Genomic DNA, 18,477 nt, shown 5'->3' on the forward strand with positions numbered 1-18,477 from the left:
TGTAAGATAAAATTCCCCCCTAAGCAGAGGCTAGGACAAGGCCTGTGCTCCACTCTTGAGCATTTAAGTGGCACACGGGCCTTATGTCAATGTTCTGCATGGGGGAATCTCTCTCTTTCGGGATTATGTTAGATTGAGGGACCGGCTAGCACAAGGTCTGAGACTTGTCAGCAATCCACCTTCCAACTAGGTAATTAGTTCAAAACAAACCCAGGTTGTTATGGGGAGTGTTCTGTTGTGTCAATCCAGTATCTGTTCTTCACAAAATCCATCACCACACTTGGCACCGCTCTGAGTAGCCTCTGTAGAGATCAGTGAGTGAGTGAGCATGGACGATGAACTAAAGGTTCATCTGCTCTAAAGGTAGCCACACTGAGGCAGGTTGGCAGTGTGATGTAGAGAAGCTTGCATTGCTATGTGGTTCCTGGTCTTTGGACCTCAGGGCTGTCAGTCCAGTGCAGTATACAGCACACTTACTTTGTGTGGGGGAAAACTTGGCAAGGTGTTTTGCTTTGTTAAAGGCTTGGCTGTGACTGTCTCGCTATGTGAGGTGGGAAGCTAAGTAGCACGTGGAGGAATATGTTCAGAAAGTGTGTGAAAACTCGCTCTGCTTGGTCTGCCCTTATTCCTATGCAGAGAGGAGAAAACCCTGAGGTGTAAGGCTTGTAGGAACCTACATGTTAGTTGCCTGGGTCCCCCAACAAAACCACACTGAAAAGGAAGACTCCTTAATATTCATTCTAAGATGATCTGCTTGGTGAATGCTTTCAGATGTCACAGGCTGTTAACACAGTGTTTCTGGCTTGCAGCTCAAAGACAAGCACAAGCAGACTGGAGGGAATGTGGGAGCTATGGAGGAGCTGGAGAATGCCTTTAGCTTGGCTGAGGAATCCTGCCCAGGCATCTCTGACAAACTGATAGCACACATGGTGGAACGCGTACAGAGGTAAAAAAAAAACTCTGACATGTGGGAAGGGGATTAGGGGCATGCATTGAAAATTCAGTGGCTTGGATGTGTTATGGTAACATCACAGGACTGGTATGGATTTGTCATTCAGTAGCCCAAACATCCAAGAAGCATGTGTGTTGACTGAAGGAAACCTTGAGGTGTCTAAGACACTACTTTGACTCATTCTCCATTATGATGTGTGGTAATGCTGAACATAGCTGTGTAGAGCATATGACTGGTGTCCTGAGCATCAAGTGATACTGCCACTAGCCACTTTCAGCTCTGATGCATGATGTGTCATGGGTTGTTACTAGCCCAGCTAGTGCGACTGTGTACCATATCATTCATTTATACTTCAGAGCATTCACCACATCCTCTCAAAATCGGTTTTCAAGAACTGTTGGAGCTCAAACACATGTGAGCCATGAAAGCTAACTGCAGCTTGCTTGGACTAACCAGTGGAGCTATGGATGCAGTGTGGTTGTAGTCATGTTGGTCTGAAGAGATTAGAGTTGAACTATGTCAGTTTCAGAGGAATGAAGGGAAGGGGATGCACCTTGTCTTGGATTTACATACACCATGGCAGCTGAAGGGGAATAAGACAAAACAAACAGTAACAAACAGTGGAAATGGAACATCTTCTGTATGTATTTGGATGTTCTGTTGTATTTGCAAGGATTTAAAACTGCATGTAGTATTTCATCTGTATTGCTGAGTATTTTTATCCTTTGATCTGCTTATACACAAAGAAATGTTTAATAACGCATCATTTCTTAAAACTCTGCTAGATTTTAAGCAGAACTCCTTAAGCAGATGAGGTGTAACTTCTTCATGTCATTTTGAAGCTATGATACTTTGGAGGCTCTGCTGTTGGCAAAAAACTGAGTGCTGATTTTGCTTCCATTAATATTCTGAGCCAAGAAACTAACCCCCTGCATCCTCCCAAATATGGACCCAACATATGCTTGGTTTCTTTGACTCTTTAGGTAAAGAATAACTATGGGGTTGTCTTCCTTCTTTTGATAGTCCTATAAACCTTTGAATGTATTCTTTGAAAAGTAAGCCTAGACAAAGTTTTTCTCCCTCCTGTTAGGGTGTAGATGCCATGCTGTCCCCCCACCCCAGGCTTGTTAGTTTTGTTTACCTCATATATAAATGTACTATCATTGCATCTGTCAGGCTGATCAGACAATTGAACACCCATTCCTTTGTCTAGGGCAAACTGGGCTTATGCATTGCTTGCAAAACACATTTGAAGAACATAATTCTAGCACATATTTATAACTTTGTACACAAGTCTAGTGAGTATGTCAGGCCTGACAGGAGTTGCTGACAGAATAATGAACCACCAGAGTGCCTGTGTGTCTCAACAGAAATGTAAAAGGAACTAAATAACAAGAATAGTTTTAAATATGACATGTTGCCTTTTTTGCTTTTGCCATTACCTTTAATATATAGACATGGTTCTTTTCTGTGTTTTTTATTTGGGGATCTTAATATCAGTTTTTGAGGGCTGAGAAAGTAAAAGCTTAAGCTGTCGCTCGTGATCACACTGCTAGTTCCCTGTTTTTGCTGGCAGACTGAAATTGAAACTCAATAATTCTAATTTAGAGAGAGAGAGAACCCTTGATGTCCTTTGCTGCTAAATCCTTTAAAGTTTATAAGTAAAGGTGAAGCAAAAAAGTTGAAGTATAGGGTTTCAGGTTCTTAAAACCTATTATTATATTGGGCAATATTGATAACTAACCTGACCTGCATAACACAAGCCACAAGCTTTAACACAAGCTTTCTTGTCAGCAAGTTAAGGAAGTATGGGCTGGATGAATGCACTACAAGGTGGGTAGAAAGCTGGCTAGATTGTCGGGCTCAACGGGTAGTGATCAATGGCTCCATATCTAGTTGGCAGCCGGTATCAAGTGGAGTGCCCCAGGGGTCGGTCCTGGGGCCGGTTTTGTTCAATATCTTCATAAATGATCTGGAGGATGGTGTGGATTGCACTCTCAGCAAATTTGCGGATGATACTAAACTGGGAGGAGCGGTAGATACGCTGGAGGGGAGGGATAGGATACAGAAAGACCTAGACAAATTGGAGGATTGGGCCAAAAGAAATCTGATGAGGTTCAATAAGGATAAGTGCAGGGTCCTGCACTTAGGACGGAAGAACCCAATGCACAGCTACAGACTAGGGACCGAATGGCTAGGCAGCAGTTCTGCGGAAAAGGACCTAGGGGTGACAGTGGACGAGAAGCTGGATATGAGTCAGCAGTGTGCCCTTGTTGCCAAGAAGGCCAATGGCATTTTGGGATGTATAAGTAGGGGCATTGCCAGCAGATCGAGGGACGTGATCGTTCCCCTCTATTCGACATTGGTGAGGCCTCATCTGGAGTACTGTGTCCAGTTTTGGGCCCCACACTTCAAGAAGGATGTGGATAAATTGGAGAGAGTCCAGCGAAGGGCAACAAAAATGATTAGGGGACTGGAACACATGACTTATGAGGAGAGGCTGAGGGAGCTGGGATTGTTTAGCCTGCAGAAGAGAAGAATGAGGGGGGATTTGATAGCTGCTTTCAACTACCTGAAAGGGGGTTCCAAAGAGGATGGCTCTAGACTGTTCTCAATGGTAGCAGATGACAGAACGAGGAGTAATGGTCTCAAGTTGCAGTGGGGGAGGTTTAGATTGGATATTAGGAAAAACTTTTTCACTAAGAGGGTGGTGAAACACTGGAATGCGTTACCTAGGGAGGTGGTAGAATCTCCTTCCTTAGAGGTTTTTAAGGTCAGGCTTGACAAAGCCCTGGCTGGGATGATTTAACTGGGAATTGGTCCTGCTTCGAGCAGGGGGTTGGACTAGATGACCTTCTGGGGTCCCTTCCAACCCTGATATTCTATGATTCTAAGCCATAGAATTTCACCCAGTGATGCCTGTAGCAAGCCCATTATACACCTGAGTCAGAGAATATCTTTTACAAAGCCACAATTTTTTCAGTCTATCTTAACTGCCAGACAAGCCAATGGGCTGCAGTACTACTATCTAGGATGAAGTCAAAGGCATTCTTTCTAGCAGCTGCCTAGGTGTGGTGGGATTGGGCTGTATATGAATCCAGAAATGTCATCACCTTTGAATACTGATTAATTTTCTAGAGTTCCTTCCTGGAGCTAAGTTGACACTCCCATCCCACTTAAGCATTACCCTTGCAGTTGGGTAATGTTCTGAGTTGCTTGCTTACTCAAACCACATGGCAGAAAATGCCCTCCTGTACTGTTATCTAATCATCACCTTTTTCAAGGGCTTTGCTTTTATTTTTTGCCTAGCTAGACAACTGCCATTGCTTTGCTAGTCTATCAAATGAAACTCAGGAGTATGCAGTGTGTCTCGTCCATCATAGTCTCTGGTGGGTGTGGGGGGTTGTAACCTCTTAATGTGTCATTCAAATGGGTGAGTACAGCCAATATCACCTATCTGTCCTTTTCCTGCCTTCTCCCCAGGTTTTCACATAGCCGGAACCACCTGACTTCAGCCCGCTGACCAGTACAGTCATTGCTGTTCTTTAATGGGGAGGGAGGATTTTCCCAACATCATAAGAACTACATCTCTAATCCAGACCACCATCATCTGCTGTTGGATGTAACATTGTGACTCCAGGACATTTCAGAGCCTTCATCTATACATGTTTCCATGACAACCAAGGGTGGGGGTCACAATGCAAGTACAATTTAGACATTTTGCAGAGCCCAAGGAGGGGTGGTCTAATTGTTTTTACACTGTTCTTAATGGAGTTTTTAATTGTTCTCTCTGTGGACGTATCCTTTTTATTTGATTCTGAGCTTGTTAAAAGGTAAAATCCTGGCTGGTGGAGCAAGAGGGAAGTTCTCCTGTACTCATATGTTTCAAAAGGGAAGTATGTTGGGTTCAGCCTTCTCCTCTCCCCCAAGGAAGTGTAGGTAAATGGTAATCCACAAGGAGTGCAGATGGCTCCAGGCTTTCCATACACTACAGCATTCTAGTGGAGTCAGAGCAGCACTCTAGCCCCACAAGGGTTTTTTTCAACTCCTTCAGACACTAGTGGAACAAAGGCTTTAACTAGTAGCAGTGAAAGTAAGTTTGCTGCTGTCCCTCTACTTTTCATTCAAGAGCAGCTGCGTTGTTTTGTCACTTTTACAGGATGGGTTTGCTGACTGCTCTGCCAGCGGTTCTGGGGATATCACTCTTTAACTTGCTTTACTTAAGCTACACCAGAGCAAAGTTTGCCTCACTTCCATAGAGCAGAAGGGACAAGGCAGCTGCATTTGGTTTAAAACTCTCTCAAATGGGGGTTAGGAGTTGCTTATGCTCCCTTCAGAGCCTCCTGCTGCTTCTCACGTGGCCAGTAGACATACCAGGTGCATTGGCTTGTGGCAGACTAAGCGCCATGACTCTCCTAAGGTGAGACAGACTAAACACTAAGATTAAAGTACATTAGAAGAGGGACCTTTGACATGCAAAGATGTTTAAAAGGTTAGTCTGAAATTCTTTACAATGATTCTCAATTGAAGAAAATTCAGCTTTTACTTTACCTATTAAAGGGCTGGTATCATTGCTCCTCGGTGGCTATATCCCAAATGCTGTGATTGGGATACCAAAGTCAATTTCTCCCCCTCTTTACTCTCATGAACCATTTCTTAAAACTCTGCTCTAAATGACTTGAAGCCCACAGTCTCAGCCAGAAGTACAGTCCAGATAATAAGCTGCATCTCTCATTGCTTTGAAATGTTGATAGATACTTTGGTCATTCAGGGTATTCCCATGGAGCAACTTCAACTAGTTTTGCTTTCTTGACAATGCTAGTTTAGCCAGGAATTTCAGTTCTCCATTTTATTTCATAGATTTGTATACAAGATACTCCAAGGATCTGGAAGGAAACCAGGCTTGTAAAGAGACAGGGTTGAAATTTTGAAAGCTGGGTACCTAAAGCTAAGCAGCTAAATCTATATTCACATAAGTGATGTGACTTCAGGTAGCTCCTACAGCTTCCCTAGAAGCCAGTGGGAGCTGCAGATGCTCAGCACCTCTAAAAAATTAGACCACTTAACAGGTAAATGTGGATTATGCTTCCTACCTGCTCCTCTGATGTATAAATACAGGCTCAATGTGTTAATGCTGCTTGTCTTGTAGAAAATAGCTGCTGTTGTCATCTCTTGCATAGAGCTCAGTTGTGGAGCAGAGTTTATTTTGTGTACAGAGGTAGCCATGGAGCCTGTATTTATGCACAATGACAAGTAAAGGGAACCCTCAACAAAGAGAGAGTCTCCTGCTGCTTTTAACTTTATGCTGTTCATGATGGTAGCATACTGTATTAATAAGGTACCTTGTATTATTCTTCACATGCACTGCAGTGTCATGAGTAAAGATGATTTTTAAGGAAACAATCCCCATAAATTCCTGCAATATTCAAAGCAACAGTGGTCTTAGTTTTTAAGAGAGCATTGAAAGGGATCTGCCACTTTCAATAAAGTAACAAATTAAAGTAGTGGTTATTGTAGCTTTCAATTACACAGAATGCAAAGCCTTGAAAGCTTCAGCAAACATCACAGACCTTTCATAAACCAAATGGACTTCTGCTGATGTATGAGTGTACCCTCCCTGCCCTCAGCACCGCTGAGCCAGAGCGGAGTTGAAAATTACAGGTCAAGCTCTCTCATGTGCCACCTTTTTAGGGAAGGAAATACTTGCTCTATTCCCTTGAAGTTGCTTCAGTGGTCTTTACATTGCAGGAATGTTGGCTCACAGCTGCAATGTAACATAAGATGACTTCAGCAGTGAAAAATGATGGTTTATGAGGGTGACTGTGTGGCAGAGAAAGCTGCCTGACCCTGATGTCTACCCTGCTTCTAAAGCAGCTGCCAGCTTAAGATCTTTCCCCATTCCTGCTCTAAAGATGCAACTCTTCTATCCAAACCCAGGAATGGCAATTCTGCATAAAAATGTAGTGGAAGAACATTTACTCTGTTCTCCTGTAGCGCACCACCGCCAAGAGAATCTGCTGCACAAGCAGAATATAGCTGTACGGGGAGGAGGGATAGCATAAAACAGCTACAGCGAACCAGAAGGAAATGAGACAAAACAACAACTGATGCTAGAGCATCAAGGAAGCTATTCATCTGCTAGCCTATGCACTTTGGTGGGGTGGCCTGTCACCCAACAGGAAATTGGGAATCCCTGTAGTTGAGTGACTTGGGGGAAAAATACAGTCCTGGGATGAGAGATCAGGCCTCTGATGTAAAGTGAAAGTTCTATTGGATCTGGGGCACCTCAAGTATCCTTGCTTGGGGAGAAATATAATACAATGAAAGCTTTTTGCCATAGCTCTTTATACAGCAAAACAACAGTGCTAAGAACAAAAAGAAAAGGAGTACTTGTGGCACCTCAGAAACCAACCAATTTATTTGAGCATAAGCTTTCGTGAGCTACAGCTCACTTACTCACTGTAGTGCTCCAAAGAAACACTGAGCTGCTTGGAAGCATTCACTACAGTTTCTGCTGAATGTTTTCAGAGCTGCAGTTTTTAGGCTTAAGCCCCATATTGTAAACTACTATAGGATAGCTCTGCCTACACGGTTTTACTTAAGGGAGAAATGGTTGAGAGAGAACTATTTGCTCAAAGTCACACTCATGGTCATAGTTTCTGGCAAGTCAAAAATATCCATACTGGAACATGCAAACAATTATAGCTGGTTGGGATCAGGCTTCACACTGCTGCTGTGGTAGTGGATTAAGCGCTAAGTATTTCCTAATCTAGTCACAGTTTACTGAATTCTGAGCAAGAGAAAAGCAGAATCTGGTTCTCAGCTAGGGGACAGTGATTGGGTCAGTCCAACAACCAGTTTAAAAAACAGATGCAAAACCTTTTATTTAACTGGAAATAAAATAGGACAGCATGTTTAGTCCAATAACATCAACACCTTTGAATACTGTTACATTGTCTAGCATACTGGCTAGAGGAGAGGCTCGGTATGGGAGGTAACAATGAGATGAAGGTAGTTTCTGTGAAATAGGGTAGCCACTCTTTCTAAACTAGGCTTACAGCCAGCTAAAGTAGGAGGGTTGAAAGTGCACTCTCTCTCTCTGACACTTCCTCTACCTTGGATCCTGTTTGAAATCTTAGATGTTCACAGCTAAATGATGGGGTGTTTTCGCCTCACACAGCTGCATGTGGCACACTGAGAGTAGTTGTCCTCTTGGAGCTGAAGGTGGGGTGGCGCTGCACAAACAAACACATGCCTACAAGGTGGGCACCTGGTAATCCAGCATGTGCTGAAAAAACTTCAGCAGACATGCTGTTGCACTGGTCTGACCAACATGAAACAAACAGGAGACACACATGAAATTATCCAGAATGCTAGGAGGTGAAGAACATTTAAATCAGCTAAGGAAATTAACATCCTGCAAAATGAGGCTACAGAAGTAGGTATTCTTTCAAAGGGCAGCTAAAGAAATAGTTTCATTCTAACGCACAAGCAAATACAATAGGGACTAACAAATCAGGACTGAGTGTGTCGTGGTTTTCTGAACTGAAGCAGTTATACTATTCAGTTTTGAAGCGTTTATAGTGGAACAAGAGGACATTTGTGTTAAGCAGTCACTCAATCCAGTAAATGTTAGTAACATGTTTAAGAAGCTACAGGATTATAGCTCATGCTAATACCAGCTTGGATGTTTGCCAATAGATGAGAGCCAGACAGCATCCTGGTAGATAAGTACTTACTCCTTGAAGAAATCTTCCAGTGTACTCCTGTTCTCACTCTCACCATTACAGAGGGACTGCCCCTGCTCTCTGTAGAAGTATATAGAACACATTCTTTTCCTCACTCTCTTTCGAACTCTTCTGATGGGCTGTCACTGTTCTTCCATTGGCTTTTATGCCTGTTGCCTTCCTTTGCATAGCCGCCTCCTTATCAAGCAATCTAGGACAAAATTTCACCTCTGAAATTTACAAAGGGCTGTGCCTGTCTACCTTCCCCCCGCCGTGTTTTGCTCTCATTAATGTAAGTTCTGTTTTGCAGTCCACATGCCTGGCCTTTAATTGCATACACACCGTTTATGATCTGTGCTTCCTCCAAGGAACAAATTCTGCTATCATTTTTTCCTTATTCACTTTAATGGCTTCTGCATTTTTCTTCCAGTGATGGGAGAACATTTCATCCACTTTCTGATCGCTTGGTACCAGGGTGGTGCTCCATGAGATCAGCAAGCCTCCAGTTCTAGGGAAGGCTGTGCCTCTCCAGCAGCCGAGACTAGAGCCTTTGCAGACTGCATGCGTGCAGGGCAGAAGTCAGCAAATATCAACTCTCAAAACCCTCCTGCCATAGATAAGGCTAGTCCAATGATTAGGCAGCTACCCTGGAAATCAGGAAGCAGATTCAACTCACTGCCCTGCCAGACTCCGTGTGTGACCTTGGCCGAGTCACTTAACCTCTCTGGCTCTCAGTTCCTTGTGTGTAAAATGGGCACAAGAGCACTGCTCTGCCAAACACAAGTGCTCTGAGCGTAAATACATTAGAGACTGTGAGACACTGAGATACTGTGGTAATGGGGACCATATAAGTAGCCAAGATCAATAAAGAATCCTTTAGGGTGTCATTTTTCTATGTAGAAAATTCATCAGACTTCCCCATTAGGTATTTAATTGATAACTTTTCCAGAGCTGGTGAAAGCTACTACCTACTGTTGAACTTAAGCGCTGTGCCCCACAATATGGGAGATATAAAAGCAAACGTGTGTCAAGTCTCCCTGAAAGGAGAACTGTACATGAAAACCCAGGAGGTTACACGAACTAATAACCCACATGTTGCTCTCATCTGGTTGGCTGGTCTGGCCTGCAATGGTTACTTTGATCTCCATTAAAAGCAGGCTTCCCACCTCACGACCTGAATGCCACCAGCAATGACTTTTTCCCCTTTATAATGAACTAGAACCATAACTTTTACACAACAGGCTCTTGGCATAGAAACTCACATCCTTGTAGAACCCCTGTACTCTCCAAAATACTAGCGTAGCTGTTGCCACCCACATCCCAGTCCCTGAGAGATCACATTTTTTGTAACTGACAACCAGGATAGGGGTGGAAAGTGGCTGATTCCAAATATTTTTTTAGGGCTGTCAAGCGATTAAAAAATTAATCGCGATTAATTGCTCTGTTAAAACCATTTTCAAATATATTGATTTCAATTACAACACAGAATACAAAGTGTACAGTGCTCAGTTTATATTTATTTTTATTACAAATATTTCCATTGTTAAAAACAAAATAGTATTTTTCAATTCTCCTAATACAAGTACTGTAGTGCACTCTCTGTGTCATGAAAGTTGAACTTACAAATGTAGAATTATGTACAAAAAAATAACTGCATTAAAAAAATAAAACAATGTAAAACTTTAGAGCCTACAAGTCCACTCAGTCCTACTTCTTGTTCAGTCAATTGCTCAGACTAACAAGTCTGTTTAGATTTGAAGGAGATAATGTTGCCCGCTTCTTGTTTACAGTGTCACCTGAAAGTGAGAACAGGTGTTTGCATGGCACTGTTGTAGCCAGTGTCACAAGATATTTACGTGCCAGATATGGTAAAGATTCACATGTCTCTTCATGCCCACCACTCCGGAGGTCGTGCGTTCATGCTGATGACAGGTTCTGCTCGATAATGATCTAAAGCAGCACGGACTGACGCATGTTCATTTTCATCATCTGAGTCAGATGCCACCAGCAGATGGCTGATTTTCTTTTTTGGTGGTTCAGGTTCTGTAGTTTCCACATCGGACTGATGCTCTTTTAAGACTTCTGAAAACATGCTCCACACCTCGTCCCTCTCAGATTTTGGAAGGCACTTGGGTCGAGTGCTGTAGCTACTTTTAGAAATCTCACATTGGTACCTTCTTGCGTTTTGTCAAATGGGCAGTTAACGTGTTCTTAAAATGAGTAACGTGCTGGGTCATCATCCGAGACTGCCACAACACGAAATATATGGTAGAATGCAGGTAAAACAGAGTAGCAGACATACAATTCTCCCCCAAAGAGTGCAGTCTTTAATGCATTATTTTTTTAACGAGCATCATCAGCATGAAAGCATGTCCTCTGGTATGGTGGCCAAAGCATGAAGCAGCAGATGAATGTTTAGCATACCTGGCACATAAATACCTAGCAATGACGGCTAAAACAGTACCATGCAAACACCTGTTCTCATTTTCAGGTGACATTGTAAATAAGAAGTAAGCAGCAGCATCTCCCGTAAATGTAAACAAACTTGTTTATCTTCATGATTGGATGAAGAAGAAGTAGGACTAAGTGGACATGTAGGCTCAAAATTTTACATTGTTTGGAGTGCAGTAATGTAACTCCCCCCAAAAAATCTACATTTGTAAGTTGCACTTTCACCATAAAGAGATTGCACTACAGTACTTGTATGAGGTGAATTGAAAAATGCTATTTCTTTTATCATTTTTACAATGCAAATATCAAAATAACAATATAAAGTAAGCACTATACACTTTGTATTCTGTGTTGTAAATTGAAATAAAATATTTGAAAACATAGAAAAACATCTCAAATATTTAATAAATTTCAATTGGTATTCTGTTGTTTAACACTGTGATTAAAACTGTGATTAATCGCAATTAAGTTTTTAATCACGATTAATTTTTTTTTAGTTAAATCGCATGAGTTAACTGATTAATCAACAGTCCTAGTTTTTTTCAAGAGCTTTTTCAAACAGTATCAGGTGAAATCAGGTGAAAATCAATAATGCAATACTTGTCAATGCACATAACTTACTCTTCCAACCCTAATATTCTATGATTCTTCAGGGCTTTCCTCTTTTAATATACAAGGTAGATGGTAGTGCACTGGGTTGCTTAAGGCTAGAAAACTTTGAAGAGACTAAATCAGATATGGGCAACTTTCAGGTAGTAGAGGGCTAAAGAATCCTCTAACACACTTTTGTGGGCCAGGCGGTGTGATGCGGGGGTGGGACGCACCAGGGTGAACTAGAGAGCAAGCCCATCCTGTACTCATTCTGCAGCAGCAGCTCCTGTCTGCTGAGAACTGGACCCAACCCCCTGCTCTGATCTGTTGGCTTTCACCACAGCATCATGTGACAAATGTGTCTGTGCACACTCAGGGCCTTCGCCCCAGGATGTGCCACCCCTTCCTCTTCCTGGCTCTGGTGCTGCCAGATCAACTACCCCAAGCTGGGCTGTGGTGGGCCAAATAAAATGATCCACTGGGTCTAGTATGGCCTCTGGGCCACAGTTGCCAATCTTTGTACTAAATCAATGAGGCACTAAAAGGCCCAGTCAGCATGTATGCAATATATGATGTCACTGAGTCTTTTTGCTTGCAGAGTGGCAAACTCTGGTTCTTGAGAAAGCAAATCACTGCCAGTCATTGTACAGAGGTGTTGTGCAAGCTCTTTCTATACAGCTCTGCCAATGTAACATAATCCTCCCTGCTATTCCAGGTCTCTGTCTCTTCAGAGCAGGTGATCAGTAATACCAGATGATGTGAGAAAATGTCCACTTGGGGCAAGGCTGAGAAAGGCATCTAACTTACCAGTAACAGGGTTTTCAGACACATTGCCTCTGCACATCTACAGAAGTTGCATGCCACACTCACAAGCCATGGAATCATTTAAAGAAGTAAAAGCAATAGCAGATAATCAGGGCTATACAAAAAACAATTTTCAGAGTAACAGCCGTGTTAGTCTGTATTCGCAAAAAGAAAAGGAGTACTTGTGGCACCTTAGAGACTAACCAATTTATTTGAGCATGGTTTAAACCATTGCTGTAAAAGGCCCTTTGCTCCTAACAGTCTCTTTGCTCCTCTCTGTCTTAAAGTTTAAGCAAAAGACTATAGAGGAGAGTCAGTGTGGACATACTCAGAAAACTCCAATTACTGATAGGTAATCCTCTTTTCTCCTTCATGAAAATTGCTCTGCAGATCCCCACTGCAGGAGATTAACAAGCAGTTGAAATCCCAAGGAGGAAGGCTGGGGACTTCTCATTTAAAAAGAGAAGCTCCACTCTAAACTGGTTTCACTCATTCCTTTCAAACAGACCCTGGATGTTCATACCGTGCATTACTATTCTTGGGAAGAAGAGGCGAGCAGAGCATCATCCAGAAAAACAGATGAAGACATGAGAAGCTCAACCACCTGTTACGGAGTCCAAAGCCTCTTCCCTTAAGCTGCAGAGCTAAGGAAAAAGAGGGTTTAATCAGCTCTGAAGAGGAGAAAAATCACACATGTAATTCTTTGAAGATGCCATCACACAGGCTTCCTACTCTGGGTCCACGGAGATCACTGCAAAGCTCATGAATAATGTATTTCGCCTAGAACAGATGACTGTCCCACCAGTGTCTCTTTCTAAAGGACCTAACTACCCAGCTTGCATGCAGATGTCACATACCTTCCCAAGATAGGAAAGCTTTAGAGTGAACACAGGCACACTGATAGAGCTTAACACTGAGCAGCTGTTTATTTCCAACACCATGACATTTACACTCAGCTAGGTTACAGCTGAAATGGCTAAGAAACACACATTTATACATCTACATTTTAGTTAAAGACACTAATACATTTTAAAAAGTACATCTAACTTACAATGGACAACAGTTATTATGATGCACTGATCCAGTCCCTGCTTCTTTATGGGAGAAGGTGCCAAGTGAAAGGTCAAGAAATCTTCTACCTAGAATCCTCTATCTGGGATCCTAGTCCTTTCCCATCCAGCATATATAAGACTTCGAACCAACACAACTCAGGAGTCTCTCTCTCTCAAGGGAAACAGTTGTACATGCAAGCCCCTGCACCTCCCATGTTCCACAGGTGTCTGCTTTCCTCTTGTTTCTGCCATCCTCGCAACACACAGCACTTTCTTATCAATCTCTAACACCTTATTGTTTCTTCCCTGACACAAATATTTTTCCACCTAAAATATAAATCAGCCCCTTTAAGCCATGTTACCTATCAACAGCATTTATTACTTTTAGCTTATAACAACTTTACCAGTCTTCATATCAGGGGCATCCATAATTTGCCCAACCAAGTGCTGCATTGCACAGCAGCCAAAGGAAACAGCAAATCTGCAGGAAGTGGGGCAGATTGAAACGATTTTTATCTTGAATATGGTGGCACAACCCACAGAGAGCAGGTGCCAGGGTATAATGCTCAACCTTGATGCAAGTGACTGTCACACTGTGTTAAAACTGAAGATGGATGGCACCTCCAGAGAGATAAGGGCTGGGATTTTCAAACACACCTAAGTAGCATAGGAACACAAGTATCAGTGACTTTCAATGGGGCTTATACTCCTACATCACTTAGGAACCTTTGAAAATACCACTCAAGAGCAGCAACAATATTGCATTGGAGGATGTTTTGGTTAGTACTTTGGCCATCCCTGCCTTAAATAATGCGTCACTAGCGGAGGGTGATTAAAGGGTTTGTAAGAGGAGCCCTCCCCTCCATGAGGGATGCAGAGGACTCTGGAGGTATAATAACTATGTCTGGTAGGCCCCTCTCAGCATGCAGCAGAGCAGGCTCTGAGCTCTAAGGAAACCGTGTGTGTTCTCTCATACAGGTCTCCTGCTCCAAGCTGTAAAATGTGACACCTATAAAACTAAAAGCTTCATGTTCTCCCCATTTCCCCACACCTCTACAAAAAAGTGAAGTTGTTGCCATGGCAATTTGCTGAAGAGCTCCATAATTCTACAGCAGCTGTATTTTCTGTTTGAAATTAAAGTGAATTCAGGCCTTCCGGCTGGGTACATCTGCAGATCCTCAGTTAGTCCAAGAAGTTTGTGGCCAGCAGGTTGAAGCTATAGCAGCTGACAGTCCAGAGGTTTAGCAACACTAAGGGTCAGAAGGGAACTCCTGGGAGCCAGAAAGCCTGATATCTGCAGTTATGGACCAAGAAACACAATTGACACACCCAATCATAATGAACATGGTCATCTGTCTCCATCAGGACATGCCATTGTATACCATACAGAACCCATAACTGGAACCTAATTCTCGGACACAGCAAACCATGGGATTCCCACAGAGTGGGAATTTTGCAGCCATTGTTAAGGTTCATTACCTCTCCAGTTAGCTTTGACTGTAGCAGACTTTACATCTTCTAGTCCAGTCTAACCTGATGTGACCCCAGTTCATCACTCCCCTTGTTCATCTAACTTCCACACCAGGTGGAAACAAGCATCTCATGTTACTGCTTTATCAACCCCTCACTCCTGGTTCCATCCCCCTCACTACAGATGTCGACAGCAGAGACCCAGCTCTGCCCCCTTCAGTTTGTGTGAATATCCTTTTCATCCATGGGAATCAACAGGCTTGATCTCCCTGGAGAATCTGTGGCTCTCTTAATCACTTCCATCCACCTGGCAAGAGAGAAAAACAGAACATTTATAACATTCAAGGCCACGTCCTTTGCTTAAAAAACATTTCTGGGTATGTCTTCACTTTGAGCTGGGGTGGGAGGGAGAGATTCCCAGCTTGAGGAGACCTGAGCTAGCATGTTGAATAGAGGGCATAGCCATGGTAGCATGAGTAGGGGAGGCACTACCCAACCCAAGTACATGCCCATCAGTTGCTAGATATGTACTCAGGTCAGCTAGCCCTTCCCATTGCTCCCCTGCCATGACTACATTCTATTTTTAGTGAGCTACCTCAATCAGAGCTAGTGCTGGATGTCTCCTCAAGCTGGGAATCACCCCCCGAATCAAAGTGCAGACACATACCCTTTAAAAACACTAAAGCTTGCAAACCCCTGTGAGGTAGGCAGTCTGAACACCACTTTACTGCCGAGGGGAAAAAGGGGTACAAAGAGAGGTGAAGGGACCTGATCAGCATCACACAGTGTATGTAATGTCCTTACATTAATGAACAAACTGAGAGTAACATGTTAAAATGGCTCAGAATCAGAACACTATTTGACAGGATCAAAGTAGCCAAAGTGACAATTATGTCTTGTATATAATACACAGTACCATATACACATGATCAGTTATGTTGCTTTCAGAATAGTCTGTTTTTAACCTTCTTTTGGAAAGTTAAAGTCCCACACAGGATGCTAACTAGCCTGTTGCAACCTAGAAAAATAAATAAAAAAGAGGGAGGTCAAGTAGTTGTGGACTTGAAGCAGGTATTACTTGGCTTATCAACTGCATTGCATTAGAGGGAGTGTAATTCTCTTCAGGAGTCAGCAGTCTCCAGGAGTGAGGAAGTTTTATGTTTTCTTCCTTCAACATGGCAATTACCTTGATTATCAGACTCTTTCCCCAGTAGTTACATGGGAGGACAACCTGCAAACAGTCAGGTGATTTCTCATCACTAACACCATGGAAGTTTATTTTGAACCACTCCCTATTTCAATCAAACAGCCAACTTTATATTCAAGGTATGGAGTGCAGCTGGCACCAAATAATTTGCAGACATATTTGGCCCTTTGGATAATCATTCACAGACTTACATAAAGAGTTCCTAGAACAGTGGCTCTCAAACTTTCATACTGGTGACCCCTTTCACACAGTAAGCCTTTGAATGTGACCCCCTTTATAAATTAAAAACACTATTTTTATATTGAACATTATTATAAATGCTGGAGGTGAAGTGGGGTTTGGGAATGGAGGCTGACAGCTTGCGACCCCCCATGTAATAACCTCGCGAGCCCCTGAGGGGTCACGACCCCCAGTTTGAGAACCCCTGCCCTAGATCTAATTTAATTGCCTTTCTCCAGTTGAGACATTTCACTGACTCATGTTCTTAGGTAAATATCTAACACTTTCAAGCCCCTAAAATCTATTCTAAGTGTTTTAGGACCATGAAAAGGATTAATATCTTCCATGAACAAGTTACTAAACTAAACCAGATCTTTTGTTAGATCAGAAGAAACCTGGGAGGATACCTCTGGAGATAACCAACATTGGAGTGGAGGCCACAAGGCAATACCTAAAATATCCACTAGAGATTGTATTAGAAAAACTCAGTATGAAAATTATACAGAAATTGTCTCTCTCCTGTTCCGTGGAGTAAACTGTACTGGGCTTGCACCCCACCTGAAGAGAAGACTGAACCCACCGTGGGTGATGGTGCCCAAGGGCAGTCCTGTTTGGGGAAGTTAGCACCATATACCTGGTTTTGTAGTCAGGCTCACTGGATTCTCCTGTATTTTTATTAGGAAAGCTCTCTTCATTTAAGAGGTTATCCTTGGCCACTGAGAACTATTTGAGACTGTTCTTCTTTACAGTATGGAAAGAAACTCTTATAAAATGGGTAAAAAATGTCCCACTCTCGCTATCATTCTGGAAATCAATACTTAGGAATCCTGTTACTGGGAGAAACATGGCAATAATGAGAAAAACTCTAAATCAATTATATGTGGCTTGGAGATTTTTCTTAAACTCACTTTCTGAAAAAGTCAAAAAGATAGGGACTCAGGGTTGGAACTATTCCATAACACTGTGACCCATACAATTTGGAACTTGCTGGCAAGAGTTTGATGCTCTCAAGTAGGGATGGGAAGACTTCTCTTTCCTTACAGGAGGCAGAAGGGAATATAGGGAGAACACAAAATAATATTGGCCCAAGAGATTTCCTGGTTTCTAGAAGTAACTCAGTTTTCTGGTTCAATTGACTGGTGTATAAGATTGCACGTAGTTCTCTTGCATACAGTATAATTTAAAAATGTAAGTTCTGAGTATGAATGTATTACAGTATAAACAACATTCAAAAAAATGTCACAGGACAAGACAGTTGCAAAGACAGCAATAGAACGCAGAACTCCTAACTCCCAGCCTTGTGTTCTAGCCTGTAGACCATGCCCCCTCTCTCTTTGAAAAACAAAAAGATTTCTGCTGTACCTAAATAATAACCTCTCTCAATGAACTGTATGTCAAAGGCTGCCTGGGCCCAGTGTGGATATACTATGGGACATGGTGAGCAAGGTGATGGGTGCCCACACAGGGGGTATATACCTCCACACAAGCTACGTTACCCAGATTCATTGGGATTTCTAGTATGTCATAGTGGAGAAGGAAGTTGGATCTCCAACTAGGCAGAACCACCAGCCATAGGCGCCGACTCTGTGGGTGCTCCAGGACCCACCAGCAGCCAAGCTCCCATCCCTCCCAGCATTTCTTGCCTGCTGGTGGCCCGCCAATCAACTCCTCCCCCTCCTGCCTGCTGTGGATCAGCTGTTCCACGGCATGCAGTAGGTTCTGGGAGGGAGGGGGAGGAGCGAGGATGGGGCACACTCGGGGGTGGAATTGGGCAGGAAGGGGCGGGAGTGGAGGCGGAGTGGGGGCGGGAAGAGGCAGGAGAGGGAGCTGGGGGAAAAGGGTGGAGGGGGGGGTGGGCCCTGGGCACCCCCGGGGAAACTTGGAAGCTGGCACCTGTGCCACCAGCTATTCCCCTCGGAAGGGTGTAAAGGTCTGAAGCAGTGACCACAGAGGAGCTTTGCAGCCATCAGGGATGGTGAGGGAAAGGATTCTCTCTTTCTAGGA

General features: G+C 43.1%; 2 protein-coding genes across 13 annotated transcripts in view; one reads left to right on the plus strand and one right to left on the minus strand.

The window, feature by feature from the left end:
* STK25 (serine/threonine kinase 25) overlaps positions 1 to 18,242 on the plus strand; it is a 41,505-nt gene extending 23,263 nt beyond the window's left edge. For 4 of the 5 annotated variants that reach the window (XM_073360458.2, XM_073360457.1, XM_073360459.1 and 1 more), the window contains 2 exons: positions 810 to 946; positions 4,436 to 6,382. In XM_073360458.2, the coding sequence (XP_073216559.1) occupies positions 810 to 946; positions 4,436 to 4,475 (177 nt within the window). In that variant the 3' untranslated portion in view covers positions 4,476 to 6,382. Of the gene's footprint in view, positions 1 to 809; positions 947 to 4,435; positions 6,383 to 13,031 lie in introns of those variants that run through there. The other variant, XR_012160859.2, reaches the window with a different exon arrangement.
* The window catches only part of FARP2 (FERM, ARH/RhoGEF and pleckstrin domain protein 2), a 272,156-nt gene continuing 267,107 nt past the window's right edge, over positions 13,429 to 18,477 (minus strand). For all 8 annotated transcript variants that reach the window (XM_073360436.2, XM_073360435.2, XM_073360439.2 and 5 more), the window contains one exon: positions 13,429 to 15,354. In XM_073360436.2, the coding sequence (XP_073216537.1) occupies positions 15,264 to 15,354 (91 nt within the window). In that variant the 3' untranslated portion in view covers positions 13,429 to 15,263. The remainder of the gene's footprint in view (positions 15,355 to 18,477) is intronic.

The sequence above is a fragment of the Lepidochelys kempii genome, chromosome 9 (assembly GCF_965140285.1).
Source record: "Lepidochelys kempii isolate rLepKem1 chromosome 9, rLepKem1.hap1, whole genome shotgun sequence".
NCBI lineage: Eukaryota > Metazoa > Chordata > Testudines > Cheloniidae > Lepidochelys > Lepidochelys kempii.